The sequence below is a fragment of the Myxine glutinosa genome, chromosome 1 (assembly GCF_964187855.1).
Source record: "Myxine glutinosa chromosome 1, kmMyxGlut1.1, whole genome shotgun sequence".
Taxonomy (NCBI): domain Eukaryota; kingdom Metazoa; phylum Chordata; class Myxini; order Myxiniformes; family Myxinidae; genus Myxine; species Myxine glutinosa.
In genome coordinates this window covers 177,765,790-177,789,800 of record NC_136261.1, presented here as the reverse complement: position 1 = coordinate 177,789,800, position 24,011 = coordinate 177,765,790, and the positions used below count along the sequence as shown (strand labels likewise).

Sequence of the window (24,011 nt, the reverse complement as noted above, 5' to 3'; positions counted from 1 at the left end):
ACAACGCCAGGCCTCACCGTGCGAGACGCGTCCGAGCCTTGCTGGAGCAAGGTGCTGTGACAACCATCCCCTGGCCTGCGTACAGTCCTGACCTGAACCCCCTCGAGCACGTTTGGGACATGTTGGGACGACAAATTGCGAAGATGGTCCCTCCAATAGCCAATCTGGATGAATTGGAACGTGCATTACATCGGGAATGGAACAACCTGCCACAGCAACGCATACGACGGCTTACAGGGTCTATGAGACGTAGGGTTGAGTCAGTGATCCGATCACGTGGGTCCTACACACGTTATTGACGCAAAGATCGCTAGAGGTCTTCTCAGAACAATGACTGTACGTTAGAAAACATAAACGTCATCCACACTGTCCGTGATGGACCTATAGCTCCATACTTAAATTGAGGTGAAAATATGCCTAAAATTCCCAAAAAATTTCACCTTAAATTATTCAGAATAAAATATTGAAAACGGCATGATTGTTATGTTTTTCTGTGTCCATAATATCACTTCTCCAGAAAATATAGCAATATCATGGGTATATTACACTGTTTTGACGACAACAAACTTGTAATGTGCGAGGTTGTAAAAAAACGGGGGGGTGCTTAACTTAATTCTTTGTGTATATATCTATATATATATATATACATACATACATATATATATATATATATATATCTATATATATATCTATATATATATATATATATATATATATATATATATATATATATATATATATATATATATATATACATATATATACAGTCACGTGAAAAAGTAAGTACACCCCACGTAAAGTTTTGACTTTTTCAACATATTTCAACATACAGCTATTTAATCTTCATTTCAACAATATTGATAGATAAAGGTGATATAATATAACAAATATCATGAAACATTTACATTTTGTAGTCCATTGTATAATTTAAATAAACATAAATGCAAATTTCGCATGTGGAAAAAGTAAGTACACCCTTGGCTCTTATAGGTGGTATTGCCCCCTTTGGCAGAAACAACCTGAAGTAGGCGTTTCTTATAACTGTCTACCAGTCTCTGACATCGACTGGGAGAAATTTTTGCCCACTCCTCCATGCAGAATTGTTTCAGCTGTGCGATGTTTGAGGTGTTTCTTGCATGCACAGCTCGTTTCAAATCCCCCCACAACATATCGATGGGATTTAGATCTGGGCTTTGACTTGGCCATTCCAGAACCCTCCATTTCTTTCTTTTCAGCCATTCCTTGGTGGATTTACTGGTATGTTTAGGGTCATTGTCATGTTGCAAGGTCCACCTTCGGTTGAGCTTCAACTTTCCGACAAATGGCCTCACATTATCCTCAAGCACCCTCTGTTACAATGAAGAATTCATAGTGGAGAGCTGCCCAGGCCCTGATGCAGCAAGCTGCCCCAAACCATAATATTTCCACCACCATGCTTTACAGTTGGTATCAGGTTCTTGTGGTCAAATGCTGTCTTTGGTTTTCGCCAAACATGTCTTCTGGTACTGTGGCCAAATAGCTCTACCTTTGACTCATCTGTCCAGAGCGCATTGTTCCAGAGGTGCTGGTCTTTGCCTCAGTCCGTGGTTCTTAACCTGGGTTCGACCGAACCCCAAGGGTTCAGTGAGCCTGTCTCATGGGTTCGGCGGAGGTTCTCCGAAATGCATTGCAATTTTTTTTTATGTATCAATTTTGAATCTATGTGTAATTACGCTTATTATTAATATTCTTATTATTTTGCTATGTATGTTAGGAACGGATGGAAATGTTATTTGTAATTGTATTCCCATCCCATTCATGGTTTATCTGGTCTGTGTTTAAGATGAGTTGTTTCACACTGACTGTAGTGAGTTGAATCAATGAGCAACTTGCTAATTATTCTGTTGATGGTGCTTACTTGCTTACTTACTTACTTACTGGATTTTGGACTTTGCAGGTGTTCGGAAATTCCAGTGAATAGCCTCGATTAGCTTGCCGTGTGCCGTGCGTCATTGGTCGCGCCTTACTTTGGAGTTACTGATTAATTGAAAAGTAAGTTGGAAATGTTTGTGGATATGCAGGGCGGGTTCAGAGTTATATTAAAGTCAAAAGTGGATGGTGATTATAAAATATGATTGAATTAATCAGAAAACTAGAACGGGCACTCGGTAGAGCGCATACCTTCGCCGCAGCTACTGTTCTGTACTTGGCATGGGAGTGTAGGGAACAGAACAACAAAAATACGATTTTGACCTTTTCGTGACCTTGACCTTGACCTTTGACCCGATTGCTCCCAAAATCTAATCAAATGTGTCCCGTATAATAACCAATCATCCCACCAAATTTCATGCAATTCGGTTGAATACTTTTTGAGTTATGCGAATAACATACACACATACACACAGACATACAAATAAATACACAGCGATCAAAACATAACCTTCCGCTTTTGCGAAGGTAATTAGGTGGAGGTGATATAACTCCTTTGGTCGCAATTCAAAACTAACAATTCACAGTTTTCTATGTAATATTATAATGGGATTTGAGGTGACATAGAGTTGAGTAGATAATAAATCCCATCATCGTAACTATAAGTTATGATTTCTTCATTAAAATTTCTCAGTTTTCAGAGGGGTACTGATTATATTTAAGCATGTTCCTTTTTTAATTTTTGTCATATAATTATTTGCCCGAACTTAATTAAGATCAGTTTGTTACTTTTTTTTTTTTTGTTTGCAGCGTGTCGAGCAAAAAAAGGAAGTGGTCGGAGGATTACGTGCGGTACGGGTTCACGTGTTTGACGGAACGGGACGGAAGTCAGCGTCCTTAATGCATGCTTTGCAATGTCAAGTTGAGCAACTCCAGCCCAGCACCAGCAAAACTACAGGAACACTTCAAAAAAACTGCACGGCGAGGGGCAGTACAAAGACAACGCTGGATGAATTCAAATTGAAGAGAGTCCCATTCGACGCAAGTGCTACCTTGACCACTCTCGGCTTCGTTCCAATTGACAAACCGTTCCTCACCGCGTCGTATGAAGTTGCGTACCTAATCGCAAAGCAGGGCAAACTGCACACTGTTGGCGAGACACTCATCAAACCGGCCACGTTGAAGATGGCCAACATCATGCTGGGAGAAGCTGCTGAAAATAAGTCGTCTCTCGTTCCACTCTCAAATGACACCATCAGATGCAGAATCGCCGACATGAGCGACGACATCCTCGCCCAGGTAGTTGCAGATTTATAATCGCGAGCCTGACGAAATTCAGCCTCAAACTCGACGAGACCACCAAACAACAAAACAACAGGCATTTTAAGGCCATTTTCCCTGCAAGAGCGGGAGTTAGCCTTGCGGTCCCCATGACAATATTCTCCATTTTGCCCTATTTTCTGCATCTCCCCTTGTTAACCCCCTTGCCCGCATTTCTTCTTCGACCATGTTCAGCCAAGTCTTTCTCGGTCTTCCCCGTCCTCTACTTCCTTCTACATTCATTTCCATCACTCTTTTCAACCAGTCACTTTCATCCTTCCTCAACACATGACCAAACCATCTCAACCTGTTTCTCTTCACAGCATCCATCACAGGCTCTATTCCCATCATCTTTCGCAATTCATCATTTGTCTTCCTCTCTCTCAACGATACTCCACACATCCACCGAACCATTCGCATTTCCACCCTTTCCAGCCTTCGTTGCTGCTCTACGTTCATTACCCATGTCTCACTCCCATAAATCATAACACTTCTCACACATGCAGCAATGCAGCATACACCTTTCCCTTCAGCTTCAATGACACTCCCCACCTCGTCAGCACGCCACTCAGTTCCAGAAACTTCTTCCATGCACATCTCACTCAAGCAACCGTTGCCGAGTCTGATCCACCTTCTCCATTCAGCATGTCGCCAAGGTAACAAAATGTTTTCACACCTTCCAGCTTCACGCCATCTCCAAGATCCAACTCAACATTTCCTCCATCTGCAGCTCCCTCTGTGCACACCTTACACTTGAATGTGGCTGCCACACTGGTTAATGACCCTCTCAAACAATTACATTTTTGATGAACCCACTCAGCACACATTGTACATTGAATGGAATTCACTCCGACACCCTTCCTGCACACAGCACACGGCCACTTCCCAGTTCTTTCCACCTCACCACATGCTTTACCACTGGCCATCACCTTCGTTTTTCCGATATTCACCTTCAGACCTTTTGTCTCCATACAATCCTTCCACTTGTTCATCTTCTCCTTCAGTCCATCCATACTTTCTGCAATCAACACCAGATCATCTGCATACAACAACTCCCACGGTAAACCCTCCTTTACGTTCTGAGCCAGGACCTCCATCACACCTACAAATAGTAGTGGACTTAGTACCGACCCCTGATGCACTCCCACCTTCACCTCAAACTCACCACTGTTCCCGTCCTTCGTCCTTACAGCTGTGCGCGCTCTTTTGTACATTGCCATCACTACTCTGATCAACCATTCCTCCACTCCAAACTTCCTCAATGCCCTGTCACTACTTCACGTGGAACCCTATCGAATGCTTTCTCCAGATCAACAAACCCAAGAAACAACTTCTTCCTCTTCTCCATATACTTCTCCTGCAACTGCCTCACAATAAAAAGTGCGTCTGTCGTTCCTCTTCCTGGCATAAATCCAAACTGCATTTTGTCAATCTTCACTTTCTTCCTTATCTTCCTCTCCAACACCCTTTCCAATACCTTCATTCCATGCTCCAATAACTGTATCGCTCGATACGAACCACATTCCAGAGGGTCACCTTTCCCCTTGTATAGAGGGACGAGGGTACTCAGTTCCCAATCCACTGGAATGCGGCCGTCTTTCACCACCAGATTGCAGATCTCTGTAATTCTCTTCACACCCCAATTTCCCGCTGCCTTCAACATATCTCCCACAACTCCCGTCGGTCCTCCCGCTTTTCTACTCTTCATTGCTTTTATCGCTTCCTCAACTTCCTTCTCGGTTATCTTCTCTGCCAGTCCTAAAACTGGGTTACTCGCTATGTTGCCATCCCATTCATTCTCTGAATTCAACAGTATTTCCATATATCTCTTCCATCTTCCTTTAATTACATCTGGGTCCACAACGATTTGTCCCACTTCATCCTTCAAGCAACTCACCCCCATCACATCACACCTCTCTTTCGCTATCTGCTTTGCAATCCTGAATACCGCTCTCTGGCCCTCTTCCGAATCCAAGCATTCTCCGAACATTTTCCTACATGCCTCCTGTGCCTTTGCTACCTCTTTCTTTGCAGCCTTCCTGGCTGCCTTATAACTTTCATGCTCTGCCTTTTCTGCCCCCATGCCCTTCGCCTTCTGCCACTCCTTGAACTTCTTCCTCTTCTCGTCAATCTTCTTTCCAACTTCATCATCCCACCACCATGTTTCCGAGTGCCTCGGTGGTCCTTTTGTCCATCCACATACCTCACCAACGGCTCCCAACAGACTATCTTTCATTGACAGCCAACCAGTTTCAAGCTCAACCACATCATCCTCCACCATACGCAGCCTCTCTTTTAATGCCTCCCTCACTGTCACCTCTTTCAAACTCCACAGTCCACACCTTCATTCTTGGTTGGTACTTCACCCGCCGAGCTCTCCTCGCACCTTTCACCCTTATGTCGCAGACAACCAAGTGGTGCTGTGCAACAGCCTCCTCCCCCGGGATCACCTTTGTGTCCCGGAGGTGCCCGCTATCTCGCCTACGCAGCAGCAGGTAGTCAACAGTTGTCGTCGACCCACCTGACGTGTATGTAACAAGCTTATTATCCTCTTTCTGGAACTGAGTATCACAAATCAACAAATCAGCTCCATCAGCAAACTCCAAAATCCTTTGACCTTCTCCATTTCTCACACCATATCCGTAACCCCCATGAACTCCTTCAAAACCATCCATACTCCTTCCCACATGTCCATTTAGGTCTCCTCCTACCACAACAACTTCCTCATCTTTCACGTTTTCCATCAGCTTCTCTATAGCACACCAGAACTTGTCCTTCTCTTCATCGCTCCGACCAACCTGCGGAGCATATCCCGAGATGATGTTCACCAAGAGCTTTCCAATCATCATTTTCACCATCATCAACCTATCACTCACTCTAGTCACACACACCACACTGTCCACAAACTCCTCAGAAAACAGGACACCAACACCATTCACGCCCTCCGGGCACCCTTGCCACACAAACTTGTATTTCTGTCCCTGCCTACCCTTCACCATTCTCACACCACTTCCCTTCCATCTCGTCTCCTGCACACAACATATGTCCGCTCTTCTTCTGACCAATACTTCTTCCACTTCTCCTGATCTCCCTGTCATTGTCCCTACATTCCATGTCCCAAATCTCAGAAACCGATCTCCACGTCGGGCATCAGACGTTTCGTCGTCATAAATGGAATGATTTTCACCCTTGCTTCGATCGGGTTCCCCACCTTGAGTTTTGACGAGAGGGAGTGGGGTCCCCCACGGGGTACTTCGGGCTGTACCCTGCCCATATGTAGTCGTAATTGTCATGGTTCTCTTTTTGAGGCAATGTTTTTATGGCCGGATGCCCTTCCTGACGCCAACCCTTTTAGTCGCCTCTTACGACACGCAGGGATACGGTGTACCTATTCTAAACCGGGGTACACATCGACGAGACCACCGACGTTTCGAATTTGAGCCAGCTCATCTTATTTGCGCGTTATGTCAAAGGAGACGAGATCAAGGAAGACTTTCTGTTCTGCAAGCCTCTCACAACAACGACGAAGGCAGCTGACATAAAGAAGCTTGTGGACGACTTCTTCAGAAGCAACGGCCTCTCGTGGAACATGGTGTCTGCAGTTTGCTCGGGCGGAGCTCCAGCCATGTTGGGATGCAACTCCGGTTTTGGAGCACTGGTGAAGGCCGATGCACCACACATCATCGTCACGCACTGCGTCCTGCACAGACACGCGCTGGCATCAAAAACCCTGCCTCCAAAACTGGCCAATGTTCTGAAAATCGTCGTTGAAACTGAATTACGTGCGAAGCCGTGCTCTGAATCATCGCATCTTCAAAGAGCTGTGCAATGAAATTGGCTCTGAATTCGAAGTCCTTCTCTACCACTCTAACGTTCGATGGTTATCACGAGGGAAGGTAGTGAGCCGTGTTTTTGCCTTGCGTGTAGAATTAGCCCTGTTTTTGTGAGAACACCAGCATTGCCATGCAACGCACTTCCAAGAGTCAGAGTTCATCCTCGCCTTGGCGAACTTGGCTGCAATCTTCGACGCACTCAATAATCTCAATTGCCAGATTCAGGGCGGTGGAGTGAATGTCATCGAATCTGAAGAAAAGCTGAGCGCTTTCCGAAAGAAGTTACCGTTGTGGAGGCGGCGAACAGAGAATGACAACTTCGCGAACTTTTCGCTACTGGACGAGTGCGTGAGTGGGATTGAAGATGAGTCTGAAGTTGGAGGCAGTGCTGTACCGGGGGAGCTGAAGCAAGCAATTGCCACGCACTTGGATGAGCTGGGAAAGTCATTCGACGGCTACTTCCCCGACCAAGAGCAATACCCAGCATCGGTGCGGCAGCCGTTTCCTTTCGACGTTGCAAAGGCAGATGTTAACGACCAATACCTCGACGACCTCATCGAACTTCAGCAGAGCCAGACTCAACAACAACTCTTCGGCACAACAACGCTCTCAACGTTTTGGTGCCGCCAAATGGAAGAGTATCCTCACATTGCTAAAATTGCCCTGGAGATCCTCACGCCGTTCGTTACAACGTATATCTGCGAGAATGCGTTTTCGAAACTGGTGGACATTAAAACAAAGAAAAGGAGCAGGATTGCATGCGAAAATGATTTGAGGGTGGCCCTTGCCAAAACAAAACCACGCATTTCCAAGATCGCCTCCCGAAAAGAAGAACAGAAAACGCATTAAGATGCAATTCTTCTTAATTTTTTGGTCAAATTTGAGGGGTTCGGCGAGTGTTCGGTGGGTTTCGTTAGGGTTCGGCGAGGTGCTCATTGGCAAACTTTAGTCTTGCCCTTATGTTCTTTTTGGACAGCAAAGGTTTCCTCCTGGCACACCTCCCCATGTAGATCAAATTTGTGCAGCCTCTTTCTAATGGTAGACTCGTGCACTTTGACATGAACAGTGGCAAGAGCTACCTGTAGGTCCTGTGATGACATTCTGGGGTTCCTAGAGACTTATTTTAGCATATTGCGGTCTCCTCTCGGGCTGAACTTGCTGGGGCGGCCTGGCCTGAACAAGTTGGCAGTTGCTTGGAATTTTCTCCACTTTTAGATGATCTTCCGGACTGATTGAATGATTGATTTCAAATTGTTTGGAGATCTTTTTAAATCCCTTCCCAGACTCGTGGGTATCTATAACCTTCTTTCTGAAGGCCCCAGAGAGCTCTTTTGATCTAGGCATGGTGACGCCACACACTTCAACAACAAAGAGCAAACCAAACTAAATGTCTGAGGTTTAAATAAGACAGGTTCCTCCAAGATCCTCTCTAGCGATGTTCTAATCATTTGCACCTGATTCTAATTTTAGGTATTTGAAGTCGTGATAAATGTAGGGGTGTACTTACTTTTTCCACATGCAAAATTTGCATTTATGTTTATTTAAAGTTTACAATGGACTACAAAATGTAAATGTTCCATGATATTTGTTATATTATATCACCTTTATCTGTCAATATTGTTGAAATGAAGATCAAATAGCTGTATGTTGAAATATGTTGAAAAAGTCAAAACTTTACATGGGGGTGTACTTACTTTTTCACATGACTGTATGTATGTGTATGTATGTGTGTGTGTGTGTGTGTGTGTGTGTGTGTGTGTGTGTGTGTGTGTGTGTGTGTGTGTGTGTGTGTGTGTGTGTGTGTGTATATATATATATATATATATATATATATATATATATATATATATATATATACAGTGAAACCTTGACTTACGAGTTTAATTCGTTCTGTGACCGAGCTCGTAACTCAATTTGCTCGTTTCTCAAATTAAATTTCCCCATTAAAATGCATTGAAATGCTATTAATCCGTTCCAGCCCGCCAAAAACCACACCAATTTTTTTTTAAATATACAGTATATATAAAAATATCTCGCGCTTTATATTTCACCTGTATGCAGCATACAAGTTGGCAGGATGGCCTGGACTGGAGGTACGCACACTTGACTCTAAACTGTCCAGCCTGGGTTTGAATCCCGACCCAGCTATAACCTGTCATGGGTGAATCACAGGCAGGGTGATTCATCAATGTGTGTACCGCTAAACTGGGCGCCCCGTTTGCGTCCCATTAGTTGTTGGATGTTAAGGATCTCACCGTGTTTTCCACAAAGAGAAGGCGAGCTATCGCCGGCACTCTGAACAAGTTGTGGCCTGGCATGCTCTTCTCCTCTGCCGTTATATACGTCCTCCTCGGCATCTTTTTCCAGAAGAGCCCTGTCTCGTCACAGTTGAAGATTTGCTGGGGGATGTATCGTTCGGCTTCTATCAGTTCGGCAAAAGTTATAATAAAATCTTCAGCTGCCTTCACATCCGCCTCACCAAGTCGACAACACGCACACCTCGCTCATGTTTTTCGACGATTGCGTGTTTTATATCCAAGCACATCATCCTCTTCTTCTTCTCAGTACTGCCCTTGGCACTCAATTTCTTAGGACCCATGGTTAAAACTAAGAAATTTTCCAAAATAACCAACATGCGAAAACAAAGCAGCAGTGATATACGGCAGAAATGCTTGCACGGCAAGATAACCACGTGACCGGAACCCACCTGGTGGCGGGTGGCATCAGCTCCAAAATAACCAAAATGCGAAAACAAAACAGCAGCGATATACGGCAGAAATGCTTGCACGGCAAGATAACCACGTGACCGGAACCCACCTGGTGGCGGGTGGCGTCAGCTCCAAAATAACCAACATGCGAAAACAAAGCAGCAGTGATATACGGCAGAAATGCTTGCACGGCAAGATAACCACGTGACCGGAACCCACCTGGTGGCGGGTGGCGTCAGCTCCAAAATAACCAACATGCGAAAACAAAGCAGCAGTGATATACGGCAGAAATGCTTGCACGGCAAGATAACCACGTGACGGAACCCACCTGGTGGCGGGTGGCGTCAGCTCCAAAATAACCAAAATGCGAAAACAAAACAGCAGCGATATACGGCAGAAATGCTTGCACGGCAAGATAACCACGTGACCGGAACCCACCTGGTGGCGGGTGGCGTCAGCTCCAAAATAACCAAAATGCGAAAACAAAACAGCAGCGATATACGGCAGAAATGCTTGCACGGCAAGATAACCACGTGACCGGAACCCACCTGGTTGCGGGTGGCGTAAGCTCGTAACTCAGATCTCGGCTCGCATCTCAAAGCAATAAACCGCCCGAGCGACGGCTCGTATCTCGGAAAACTCGTAAGTTGGTGCACTCGTAAGTCAAGGTTTCACTGTGTATATATATATATATATATATATATATATATATATATATATATATATATATATATATATATATATATATTGTTATGAATCCGGGGGACGGCACTCCCCTTACCGAGGGGGGTTTAATCCCCTCGTCTTTTTAAGCTGGCCGTCCGACCGGTCCTGGTACTTGTAACGCTCTTTTGCGGGGTGGGATTGATCAGGATTATTGGTCCAGGTATTAGCCCAAATACCTTTATCAATCCCTCCGCAAAACAGGGAGACAAGTACCGCTCGAATCCCGGACAAGATGGTATTTGCCGAGCGGTTTAGCAATCCGGAATCCGAGCCGTTAGCAATACTAAACCCGATTGTAAGCGGTTCTGCCAAAATCGTGCCACAGATATTCAATGGGGAAAACACGAAGACGATCGGACGAGAATGAAAACCAAAGAATAAGGAGGAACAGGTATTTATTAATTACTATACAAAAACCAAAGGAAGAGCAGAAATAAAAGTAATATACAGGAAAAGAAGACACAGTGCAATGCTTAACTATACAGGCTTAACTTATACCCCAGGGACAAGACGAACAGAACAAACTCACGTACACAAAAGGGGATTGCAGGCAGGAATGGCTGGACGAAGGATGAGAAGGATCTGTGCAGAACGGCAGGGCTGGAAGCGAGCAGCCGCCGACTCCCCGCACTCGGGTTCTCACGGCCAGGGTGCTCGCAGCAGCGCGTCAGAGCTTCACGCGGCAGGGCTGCTTGAAGCAGCATCTCCGGGCTTTATGCAGCTTGGTCTCTCCTGCCTTCTTATGCATCTTTCGGTGCTCCTTGGTCATCCGCCTCTGAAGCTCATCTGCCGCCTCTCCTCGCTCATCCTGCCTGGGGGCCTCGCGCCAAGGGGTTTATAACGACCCCCGTGGAACTTTCTCGAACTTGCCAGATCTTCCTTGCCACGCCCTACCAAGCCATGCCCACCGATTCCTGGTTGGTCGCCAGGGGCTCCCTTGCTCCACCTTTGATGATGAGGTGGGGCCACGCCCTTCTTCTCCGATCCTGGCCTCGTGGGCAATAGAGTTTTGGCGCGATGTGGAGCCAGTAAACACAGCCCCATGCAATGGCGGCGAACGCCGCATTACTGGCACTTTTAGGAGGCCATTGGGGATATTGAAAGGGATCTATCTCATTTGATTGATGCAACGTAGAGTCACTATTGGAAACACAGCCTTACCTGAAACACATAATAATGATATAACTACGAAAAGGGCCTATGATTCGCTACGTGTTGCAATGTGGACTAACTAGGGTGCAATTATTTCAATTAACAGCCAATTAAGGGGAAATGTACACAGGGGTTATTTATAAGGGAATTTACTACTAAATTTACATGTGAAGGTTAGAAAACCACAACAATATTATATATACATATTGTTGCAGTTTTGAGAACCCCTCACTTTGTAAATAATACTTGTAAATAATATTCCATCATTTAAAAGGTTAAAGGTCGCACCCATAGTTAGTCCATATGCAACACGTAAGACACCATAGGAACTTTAGTTATTTCCTTATTATGTGTCAGATAAGGCCATGTTCCCAATAGTTGAATCTACGTTGCATCAATGAAATAAGAATAGGTCCCAATCCATTCCGGCCATTTTGCCAACCTCTCTCTCCCAATTCTATTACGCGCCTTTGCTTGCCGGCAGCGTTCGCTGCCTCGCTCCAAACACCATTGAACACGCGGTCTAAGGCCGAGGAAAAAGGAGGCGGGACCCGAGAACGAGGCGTGGCCCTGTCAACTCGCCGTCAAGGGCGGAGCCAGTGAACCCTCGCCAACCAACCAGGGCTGAGGTGAGCTCACTGGCGGGCGTGGCCTCGAAGTGCGCGGATTGATGTAAAGGCGCGTTATATAAGCGCGAGCGCGAAGACATGTGACGGACTTCTTTCGGCGGGCTCCTTTTGCGAGGACTCGAAGAACTGCGTGAGGGTGCCCCTTTGATATGAACTGCCTTGTGGAGACGAACATTAATAGAGAGAGAGAGAGAGCTGGCACGAACTGCGTATTACGTACGCCGCATCTCAGTCCCCCGATATATCTGTGAGGTCTGCTCGTGGTCCACGATACGCGGCGCGCTCCCGGCCGGCCTCCATCACCACCACGGCACGAGTCGGGACCGGACGAGGAGCCTGACCATCTGCCTGGACCTTCCTCCCCTACCACTACAATTCCGTGTGAGTCTGTCTGTTTGTCCTGGGGTCGTGATAAGTTAAGACTGTATAGGTAAGCCTGGCCTGTGTCCTTTTGTTTCTTCTTCCCTTCCTGTACATTCGTTCCTTTCGTTTCTTCTTTGGGTTTTTGTACATAATTAATAAACCAACTCTTTGTTCTTCTTATTTTCTGGGTTTCCTCTTATTCGATCGTTTGCGTCTTTTCTCAATTGAGTACCTGTGGTACGATCTCGGAACCGCTAGAATCGGGTTTAGTCTCTTGGTTAATGGCTCGGGCCGCGGATTGCTAACCGCTCGGCATTCTCCATCTTATCCGTGGTTCGAGCGGGATTTATTTCCCTGCTCGCGGTTGGTGTTGGTAATTAGGTATTTGGGACCCAAATTGACCAATCACCCTACCCAAGGCCGACCGGGAGGAGCGTCATAGCTTCCAGGATTGGGGGACGGCCAGCTTAAAAGACAAGGGGATGAACCCCCCCCCCCCCCCCTTGATAAGGGGAGCGCCGACCCCCGAATCCGTAACAATATATAGCATTACAAAAGGGATGGGTGATGAAGCAAGGTTTGTAAATACAAATTGTATCGAAGGAAACACAAGCATGGGAGTAGATCTCAGGTAATGTATTGGGTGGGGAAAGTGGAGGAGGGAGGTGGGGTGGGGGTAGTAGAAGAGGGGGGGGGGGATTTGGGGAGTGGAGGGAAGGTTGGAGTAGGGGGAAGGGACTCCATTAGTATCTCAACGTCACACACAGTAGATACAAGAAAGTTGGAAAAGCACAGACTCCAATTACATTATGGGTGTGAATAAGGAAGGTATTGGATGAAAATAGGCGAGCTCTACAAACCAAGTGTAAGAATGAAAACTCCATCATCAGAATGTGACTCAAACTCGAGGAATTCTGGTGACATGGTTTCACTTTGCACAAAATTAGAAATTAGAGGGAAATACTATTGGGTATGGAAAAGAGCAGCACATACTGTTGCATCCAACTGGTGGTTCAAAGTTCGGACAGCCACTTCCATGGAAGAAATATTCAGCTCATCCCATTCCACCTCCTTGATATCTGCATCTTCTAAAGGAGTGAAAAAGACACAAATATTCAAGACACGAAATTGGTTTACATGGCAAAAGGAGCGAATGGTATATTTTTGACCATCATGTTTTTAAAACATGACTCCAAATGCTGCAAATAAAACTAGAACGGTACTCAGTAGAGAGCATACCTTCACCTCGTGAACAGTTTACGTTTTGTATTCCACTGATAGGCCCGATCTGGATTTGGACTTGAACCAAAATGTAATCGGCTTGTTCTTGTTTTAACTCGTCCACCAAGTTTATTCATAACTCGCCCATAACTTTTTAAAATATGTTATTTATCGCTTTTCGCTTGATCACTTTTCGCGGTGAAGAATCACTTAAAGATTAAATAATTATCGTATCCGAATCCATATTCAGATCTTCACCAAAATCGAAACGATTAGTCCTTGTCACACACTCAACCTCTCCACCAAGTTTGGTCCAAATTTGTCCATAACGTCTTGAGATATCCTGCTGTATGTCAGTTATGGCCCCATCACCCAATGGTGAAGAATTACTTTAAAACTTCCAGTAGCCGGATCCGACTCCAGATCTTCACCAAAATCTAATCAATTCGTCCATGTCACATACGCCACCTCTCTGCCAAATTTCGTTTGAATCCTTCCGCAACTTTTTGAGATATTTTGTTCACAAACAGACAGACAGTGGTAAAAACATAACCTCCATCCACTGTGGTGGCGGAGGAAAAAAAAAAAGATTCCCCTTTCAAGCAACGGTGCGCGTTTGGAAGATTGCTGTGTGGTATACCTTATACCTCTGACCTTTACAAATGTAGCAGGAATTGACACAATTTTTGATGGGGAGCTGGTTAACAGGGGTAGAAAAGGTCATGGTTATGGATGGGGATGATCTGAAATGGTGGTGAACAGCTGTGTTGATGATCTGGAGGGAAGAATGGGATTGAGGAGAATGTGGAAGTTGGTTCCACAAGCAGGAAAAAGAGGAACAAATAAGTGGAGGTGAGCAGTGTTCCTGGGTTTTGGGGGTTTCACAAGAAGGGGGTTGATGGTGCACCATGTGCGCCCCACAGTAATATGGAGGGGACAAAGACTGGAAAGAGCAGAGGGTGCAAGACCAGAAAGGAGGCAGTGGAAGGCAGAGAGACCACCGACCTATCTGCGAGGAGAAAGTGATAGGCCCATAGCCTCAGTTCCATCTCGGGAGATTCCAATAATCCTGAAGGCCTTGGTTTCCATGGCGTCCAGCTATGCTAGATGTGAGACAATATTCTGTTTGGAGATATTGAGAAAAGAGGGCAAATAATGTAGAACAGAAAGTACAAGGCAGAAGGAAATTCAAGTAGAATGACATCGCTGTGGAGTGAAAAAAATTATTTGTTTGTTTTTATTTTTGGAAGCGAGGAGGGGAAATATGATAATGCTGAGGAGGTAAAAGTAAGATATTTGGGAAGAAAGAAGCAAAACGAGAAACACGGAGACAAACAACTTTCACACTTTCTATCCGAGGAGCGGCTGAGTTTGGCCTTGTACAACATAAAACAAATTCAAACAAGTACAGATACATTCAAAGTACACTGCCCCCATGCCAAATAATTAAATATCCTCCAGCGCGGCATTGCCGGGGCCTCTGGCACCCGGCAATACCGCCGTGCAGCTCGTAGAGACTGTATTTGGAGGGAGAGGTGCGCAATAATAGATTGATTAATTGCATAATGAAAATCAAGAAAAGATTATCAAAAAATATTTTCTCCATCAATTGGCTAATAGGATAACTAAACCACTAGTGCTTCATCCGAAGATGTATCTTTCAGAAATTTAACTAAATAAGGCATTAATTAAAAAAATTAAATAATTAATTGATTAATCAATAAATAATGAATCGATTAAGTGATTAATCAATAAATCAAAAATATCCTTTGTAGCCACATCACTTGGTCACGATCATGTCCAAATATTAGCTTCCTAGCTCAAAAGGTGCCTGTGATATTGCCCAGATGAGAAAGAAAATAAATAAATAATTAATAATGAAAATAAATAAATAATAATCATAAAAAAGAAAGAATTAATCAATTCGCTAATATAACACATAAACCACCACCATTTCATCAGAATCTGCAACTTAAAAAAAATAAAAAATAATTGTCATTAATCGAATAATTAAATAATTAATCGATTAATTGATTAATTGATTAATCAATAAATAGAAAATAGCCTTTGCAGCCAAATCACTTAGTCATTGGCATGTCCAAATATCAGCTTCCGAACTCAAAAGGTGCCTGAGATAATGGCCAGAAGAGAAAGGAAATGTATAAGTACTTAATTAATCACTAATAATTAAATAACTCATCAATTAATTGATGAATCAAAAAACAAAAAATACCGTTTTTGACAAAGTACTTGCTCACTATTGTGCCGAAATTTCAGCTTCCTAGCTCAAAGGATGGCTGAGATGTTGCCCGGACAACCAAGAAAACAAACAAGCACAGATACATTCAAAGTACACAGCCCCCATGCCAAATAATTAAATATCCTACAGCGCGGCATTGCGGAAACGCCTCCGGCGCCCGGCAATACCGCAGTGCAGCTCATAGAGGCTGCATTGGGAGGGAGAGGTGTACACTAATTGATTCATTAATTGTATAATTAAAATCAATAAAAGATTATCACAAAATATTTTCTTAATTAATTGGCTAATGGCAAAACTAAACAACGAGTGCTTCATCCGAAGATGTATCTTTTAGAAATCTAATTAAATAATTAATTGATTAATCAATGAATAATTAATTGATTAATCAATGAATAATTAATCGATTAATCAATAAATAATTAATCGATTAAATGACTAATCAATAAATCAAAAATATCCTGAAAGCCAGATCACTTGGTCACTGTCATGTGCAAATATTAGCTTCCCAGCTCAAAAGGTGCCTGAGATATTGGCCAAATGAGAAAGAAAAGAAATAAATGATTAATAATGAAAATAAATAAATAATAATCATAAAAAAATTAAATTATAAATCAATTTGGTCACAGAACACATAAACCACCACCATTTCATCAGAATCTGTAACTGGGGGAATTTTTTTTATTTTACTAATTCATCGAATAATTAAATAATTAATCGATTAATTGATGAATTGATGAATCAATAAATCAAAAATATCCTTGATAGCCACATCACTTGGTCACTCATGTCCAAATATTAGCTTCCGAGCTCAAAAGGTGCCCGAGATATTGGTCAAATGAGAAATAAAATAAATAAATGATTAATAATGAAAATAAATAAATATTCATCATTAAAAAATTAAATTATTAATCAATTCGGTCACGGAACACATAAACCACCACCATTTCATCAGAATCTGTAACTAAAAAAAATAAAATAATTTTTCGTCATTAATCGAATAATAAAATAATTAATCGATTAATTGATGAAATGATTAATTAATAAATCAAAAATAGCCTTTGCAGCCAAATCCCCTGGTCAGTGGCATGTCCAAATATCAGCTTCCTAACTCAAAAGGTGCCTGAGTTAATGGTCAGAAGAGAAAGGAAATTTGATTAATTAAATAAGTACTTAATTAATCGCTAATAATTAAATAACTCCTCAATTTATTGATTAATCCAAAAAAAAAAAATACCCTTTTTGACAAAGGACTTGCTCACTATTGTGCCGAAATTTCAGCTTCCTGGCTCAAAGGATGGCTGAGATATCGCCCGGACAACCAAGAAAGCAAGAAAGAAAGCAAGAAACCAGAGTGAAAACTGAGTACTCTCTTTCAGCGTGCGTCACTGCCGAGCCCCCTTCGGTGCCCGGCAATGACGATTTGCAATGCCTGGAGATGGCATAAGAAAGGAGCGGTGTACAACAAGTACAGATACATTCAAAGTACACCGCCCCCATGCCAAATAATTAAATATCTTACAGCGCGGCATTGCCGGGGCACCTCGGGCGCCCGGAAATACCGCAGTGCAGCTCAGAGGCTGCATTGGGAGGGAGAGGTGTACACTAATTGATTGATTAATTGTATAATTAAAATCAATAAAAGATTATCACAAAATATTTTCTTAATCAATTGGCTAATACCATAACAAAACCACTAGTGCTTCATCCGAAGATGTATCTTTTAGAAATTTAATCAAATAAGTCATTAATAAAAAATTAAATAATTAATTGATTATAATAATAATAATAATAATTCATTTATTTTGTATAGCGCTTTTCAAGAAGCCCAAAGGCGCTTTGACAGAGTGGAAAACATAATGCATAACAATACATGAAAACAACAATTGCAAAAAGACAAGAATCAATAGGGAAATATTTAAAGCAAAAGGAGGGAGAAGGAGAAGGGATAGTCAGGGGTTAAATGCTGTGGGTTGAATGTTGAATGCAGTGTTGAACAGGTGGGTCTTTAGTGATGTTTTGAATGTGGTGAGTGAGGAGGAGTCTCTGATGGTGTGAGGTAGTGAGTTCCAGAGGGTGGGAGCAGCGATGGAGAAGGCCCTGTCCCCCCAGGATCTGAATTTGGTCCGGATGGAGGGGGTCAGGAGGTTGGTACCAGCAGAGCGGAGGTTGCGGGCGGGAGTGTGTCTGGAGAGGAGGTCAGCCAGGTAGGATGGGGCCAGGTTATGGAGGGCTTTGTATGTCAAGAGGAGGATTTTGTACTGGATTCTCTGGGGGATGGGGAGCCAGTGAAGCTTGTAAAGGACGGGGGTGATGTGGTCACGGGTCCGGGAATGGGTGAGTAGACGGGCAGCGGAGTTCTGAATGTATTGGAGTTTATTGGTGATTTTTGAGGGTGAACCATGGAGGAGGCTATTGCAGTAGTCCAGACGGGAGGTGATGAAGGCGTGGATGAGGGTTTCTGCAGCCGTGGAGGAGAGGGATGAGCGGAGACGGGCAATGTTTTTCAGGTGAAAGCAGGCTGACTTTGTGATCTGTTTAGTGTATTTGTCAAAGGAGAGGGTTTGGTCAAAGATGACGCCAAGATTCCGGATGTGAGGGGAGGTGGATACTGGGATACCGTCGATGTTGAGGGCAAAGTTATGGGTGGATTTTATGAGCGTTTTTGTGCCAATGATGATTATTTCAGATTTATCACAGTTAAGCTTGAGGAAGTTGATTTGAAGCCAGGATTTTATTTCAGTGATGCAGTTTGTCAGGATAGAGTGGGTGGCGGTGGAGATGGACTTGGTGGAGATGAAAAGCTGGATGTCATCGGCAAAGCAGTGGAATTGGAGACCATGACGGCGGATTAAGTGACCAAGGGGGGACAGGTAAAGGCTGAAGAGGAGGGGGCCAAGAACTGAACCTTGGGGGACACCTTGGGGGAGGGGAGCAGTGGGGGATTTGCAGTTATTGATGGAGATGAACTGGCGTCTGTCAGAGAGGTATGATTTAATCCAAGAGAGGGCAGTGCCGGTAACGTTAAAGTAATCAATAAGTAATTGATCAATAAGTAATAAGTAATCGATAAGTAATTGATCGTTTAATCAATAAATTAATGAATCGATTAAATGATTAATCAATAAATCAAAAATATCCTTGATAGCCACATCACTTGGTCACTGTCATGTCCAAATATTAGCTTCTGAGCTCAAAAGGTGCCTGATATATTGGCCAAATGAGAAAGAGGATAAATAAATGATTAATAAAGAAAATAAATAAATAATGAAAATAAATAAATAATAATCATAAAAAAATTAAATTATTAATCAATTCGGTCAGAGAACACATAAACCACCACCATTTCATCAGAATCTGTAACTGAAAAAAAAATAAAAAATTAGTCATTAATTAAATAATTAAATAATTAATCGATCAATTGATTAATTAATAAATCCAAAATAGCCTTTGCAGCCAAATCCCGTGGTCATTGGCATGTCCAAATATCAGCTTCCTAATTTAAAAGGTACCGGAGATAATGGCCAGAAGAGAAAGTAAATTTAATTAATTAAATAAGTACTTAATTAATCGCTCATAATTAAATAACTCCTCAATTAATTGATTAATCAAAAAACAAAAACATACCGTTTTTGACAAAGGACTTGCTCACTATTGTGCCAAAATTTCAGCTTCGTAGCTCAAAGGATGACTGAGATATGGCCCGGACAAATAAGAAGGCAAGAAAACAAACAAACAAACAAATGAAAAATCGGTCAGAGACCGAGGACTTGCCGGAATTTACTTTTTTATCGGCCATTTAGGACAAATATGGCGGCCGAACCACGTGACCGATGACGTCATCATTAACTTATTTTATTCCCCATGGAGAGTTCTTTACAATGAGCCATGTCTCAATTTTTTATATTCAGCACTTTCAGAGATATGGAGGTGCTAGGTTTTTCGGTTTTTCTAAGATGGCGGCCGAACCACGTGACCTATGGCGTCATTATTAACATATTTTATTCCCCATGGAGAGTTCTTTACAATGAGCCATGTCTCAATTTTTTATATTCAGCACTTTCAGAGATATGGAGGTGCAAAGTTTTTCGGTTTTTCTAAGATGGCGGCCGAACCACGTGACCGATGGCGTCATTATTAACATATTTTATTCCCCATGGAGAATTCTTTACAATGAGCCATGTCTCAATTTTTTATATTCAGCACTTTCGGAGATATGGAGGTGCAAAAAAAATATTCTTCACCATTGGGAGATGGGGCCAAAAACGATGCAAAAACAGCAGGATATCTCAAAAAGTTGTGGACAGATTCGGACGAAAATTGGTGGAGAGGTTGGGTGTGACAAGACAGAATCGATGTGATTTTGGTGAAGATGTGGATATGGATTCGGCTACAAGTATTATTTAATTTCCTCAGTGATTCTTCACCATTGAGAGATCAAACCAAAAGCGATATATAACATGATATTAAAAAAATTATGGATGAGTTATGACTAAACTAGGTGGATGAGTCGGTTCGGTGACAAGAACAAGCCGATTCGATTTTGGTTCAGGTCCGAATCCAGATCTGGTCTATCAGTGCATACAAACATGAACTGTTTAGCCTGGCGGGGGTCGTTCTACCAAGTGCCGTTCTCGTTCATCATATTTTGGATAACGCAGCCTTGGGCTCTGGCATTATACATGGAAACGCAAATCGATTACACCCCGCCTCGGACGAGGCAAAACGCTGGTGCACGTGACCGTGACGCCGGAAATGACGTTGCTGACACCACCCAGTCGTAGCTATGGTGACGCCGGAAAGGACGTTGCTGACACCACCCAGTCGTAGCTATGGTGACGCCGGAAAGGACGTTACTGAGACACTCGGTCTTAACCCTGGTGGAGCTCCGTACTGAAGCACGCGAGGAAATCGTGAGACTGCAGCCAAGAGGCAGGCTTGTCATCGACTGCTGAAAAGGGGTTTCCTGCAATAAAGTGTCTTCAATGAGGTAAATTTACTTCACCTCAACAGTTAACGAAGCACCCCTGTAAAGAAATGATCTGCAAAGATGACGCCTCAGAAATTGTTTTTATACACATTCACCTTAGAAAAGCTTTTTTTTTATACACATTCACTTCAGAAGTTCAAAAAGATGCGATTACAAATCTCCCCTCACCCTCCCCACAACCCCTCCACCCTCTTCCCTCCCCCCCTCTCCCCCATACTCCGCTTGGTCACTTGCATAATATTTATCCATATTTACCCATATTTACTGGCATAACATTCACCCATAATTCATATTTACCCATAAATTATATTCACCCATAAATCATATTTACCCCTGCTATCGAAGGTGGGTGGAGGATGTGTTTTGTGTATGTGTCTGTGTTACCCATGTCTGTCTGTCTGTTTGTCTGTGAACAAGATATCTCAAAATGTTGTGGGCGGATTTGGACGGAATCCATCGGAGAGGTAGCATTTGTCATATGTGACAAGGACGAAATGATTCGATTTTGGTGAAGTTCCGGATCCGGCTGCTATCATTTTTAAAGTGATTCTTCACCATTGGGAGATAGGGCCAAAAACGATACATAGCGGGATATCTCAAAATGTTGTGGACAGATTTGGACGAAACTTGGTGGACTGGTTGGGTGTCTGACAAGAAAGAAGTGATTCAATTTTGATGACGTTTCGAATCCGGATCCGGATCAGATAATTTCAAAGTGATTTTTCACCATTGAGTTGTCGGGCTAAAATCGATATATAACACGATATCTCATTGCCCACCGATGTCACTCTCCGAAGTATTATTTGTGCACATTTACCTCAGAAGTGACTACAGAAGTGACTACAGTTGACTACAGAAGAAGCTCCTCACCACATACAAGGCTTTCATCCGCAGCTCAATGGAATACTGTTCCCCCCTCTGGGCTGGTGCTCCTGCCTCACACCTTGCTCGGCTTCACGCTGTTGAGGCCAAAGCTTTCAGAATCATTGGAATCTCCTGCGATGTAGTCAACGCCGAGGGCCTTTCACTCACTCACCGCAGGCAGGTTGGTGGTCTTTCTGTCTTCTACCGACTCCTCTCCGGCCTTGCTCCCCCAGCTCTCTCTGTGCTCTGTCCCCCCAATATTCCTTCAGGTCGCACAAGATCTGCCTGCAACCCTCTTCTGGTTAAACTGCCAAAGTCTAGGCTCTCTGCTCACCTTCACTCTTTCATTCCCCTTTTCTCCCGCCTCTGGAACAAACTCCCCCACTCCCTTCAATCCCACTCCTCCCTCCAGGTCTTTAAAACAGCTGTTCACCACCATCTCTTATCTTCCCCCATCGAAAACCTTGATCTTTTCTACCCCCGGTAATTCACCCCAGAGTCCTTGCAGTGTTCATATGTTTTAATCCTCTCCCACCTCCCCCCAAGTCCTCCCGATGTCCCTGCTCTCAAATGTTGTGTTTGTGTCCTTCCCCCTCTCTTTTGTGTCCTTCCCCCTCTCTCCCCATCTTGTCTACCACCTCCCCTTGTTTTTTGTGTTTTGTGTGTCGGTTTGTCTTTTTGTGTGATTAATGTTAGCTCTTTCACGAGCCTCGATCTTGTATACAAAAAAAAAAAAAAAAAAAAAAAAAAAAAAAAAAAAAAAAAAAAAAAAAAAAAGTGCATTTGTACACAATGCACGCGGTGCAGCATCAGCGGACGCCAAAGGATATGTTGTCCATCGCCCCCTCCCATACAGTGTCTATGAGCTGCATGGCGGTATTGCCGGGCGCCGAAGGCCGAAGGTGCCCCGGCAATGCCGCGCTGGAGGATATTTATTTATTTGACGTGGGGTCGGTGTACTTTGAATGTGTCGATGCTTGTATGTTATATTTTTAGTTCCCCTGTCGTATAAATATACCTATGAAATAGCTAATTGATATCTCAAAAGTTACATCTGCGATTTGCAAATAAATACAGTTGTGTAAATAATATTCAAGCGGTTGGAACTGCTCGAATGATTAGTTCAATTGTTTCAACTAGGGCATGCCCGTACTATATATATATCTAAAATTATATCCCCCCCTCTATTTACATGAAATGGTTTGGTCCATGAAATGTTTTGGTCCATTCGCAACGCCAAAGCGAACGGCGAACGCTTTACATGAAATGGTTTGGTTCATGAAATGTTTTGGTCCATTCGCAACGCCAAAGCGAACGGCGAACGGCTTGCGAGTACAGTGACAATCCCCCCGGGGTTTTAATTAGTTTTAAAACATAGTTTAACGCCAACATAGCGGCAACATAGTTTGCAAACGTGAAATAAATGAATACGCTCTCAAATGTGCCATCCGAGGCAGAGTGTGTTCGCCACGTTCGGCACACGCGATAGCTCGCTGCTCTCTGATTGGTTGAATCGTTTTTTGGACATAGCTCGGTAAGTAATTGTCCGATTAATATGAAACCTTGAAAAGGCACATCCTCGGGTCCCCAGCAATATACCTGGCAAGTTTAAAGTATATCGGACCCGTGGTTGTCGAGAAACAGCGGTCACAGACAAACAAACAAACGTACAAACAAACACACAGAGATTAGTGGAATTATAGATAGATGTTGATCTTAATGGAAAATATTGTTTTTTGGTGATGAGAATATTCACTTTTTCTTTGCAGGTGCAGTTTTGTACTTGAGCAGTTGTTTGCTGATCGCTTGACATCACCTGCTGACTTTGGTGAGAGTTTTTAGATCTGCTGTGGTGATGGTCAGCAGAGCTTTTCCGATACTCATTCGTCCGGCATCGTCTGTCATCTGTCTGCCGGTGTCTTATCAACTTTTTTCAAAGTGTATCTTCTCAAAGAGCTCATTTTGGATTCTTTCAATACTTGTTACACTGATTGTATGGGCTCCTCCCCTCAAAGTAGTAGATAATTTTTGGAATTTGTC

General features: G+C 43.3%; 1 protein-coding gene across 5 annotated transcripts in view; it reads right to left on the bottom strand.

Moving 5' to 3' along the window:
* The window catches only part of AGK (acylglycerol kinase), a 162,413-nt gene that overhangs the window by 65,976 nt on the left and 72,426 nt on the right, over positions 1 to 24,011 (bottom strand). For all 5 annotated transcript variants that reach the window (XM_068122909.2, XM_068122919.2, XM_068122946.2 and 2 more), the window contains exon 13: positions 13,633 to 13,727. In XM_068122909.2, coding sequence (XP_067979010.1) covers positions 13,633 to 13,727 — 95 coding nt within the window. The remainder of the gene's footprint in view (positions 1 to 13,632; positions 13,728 to 24,011) is intronic.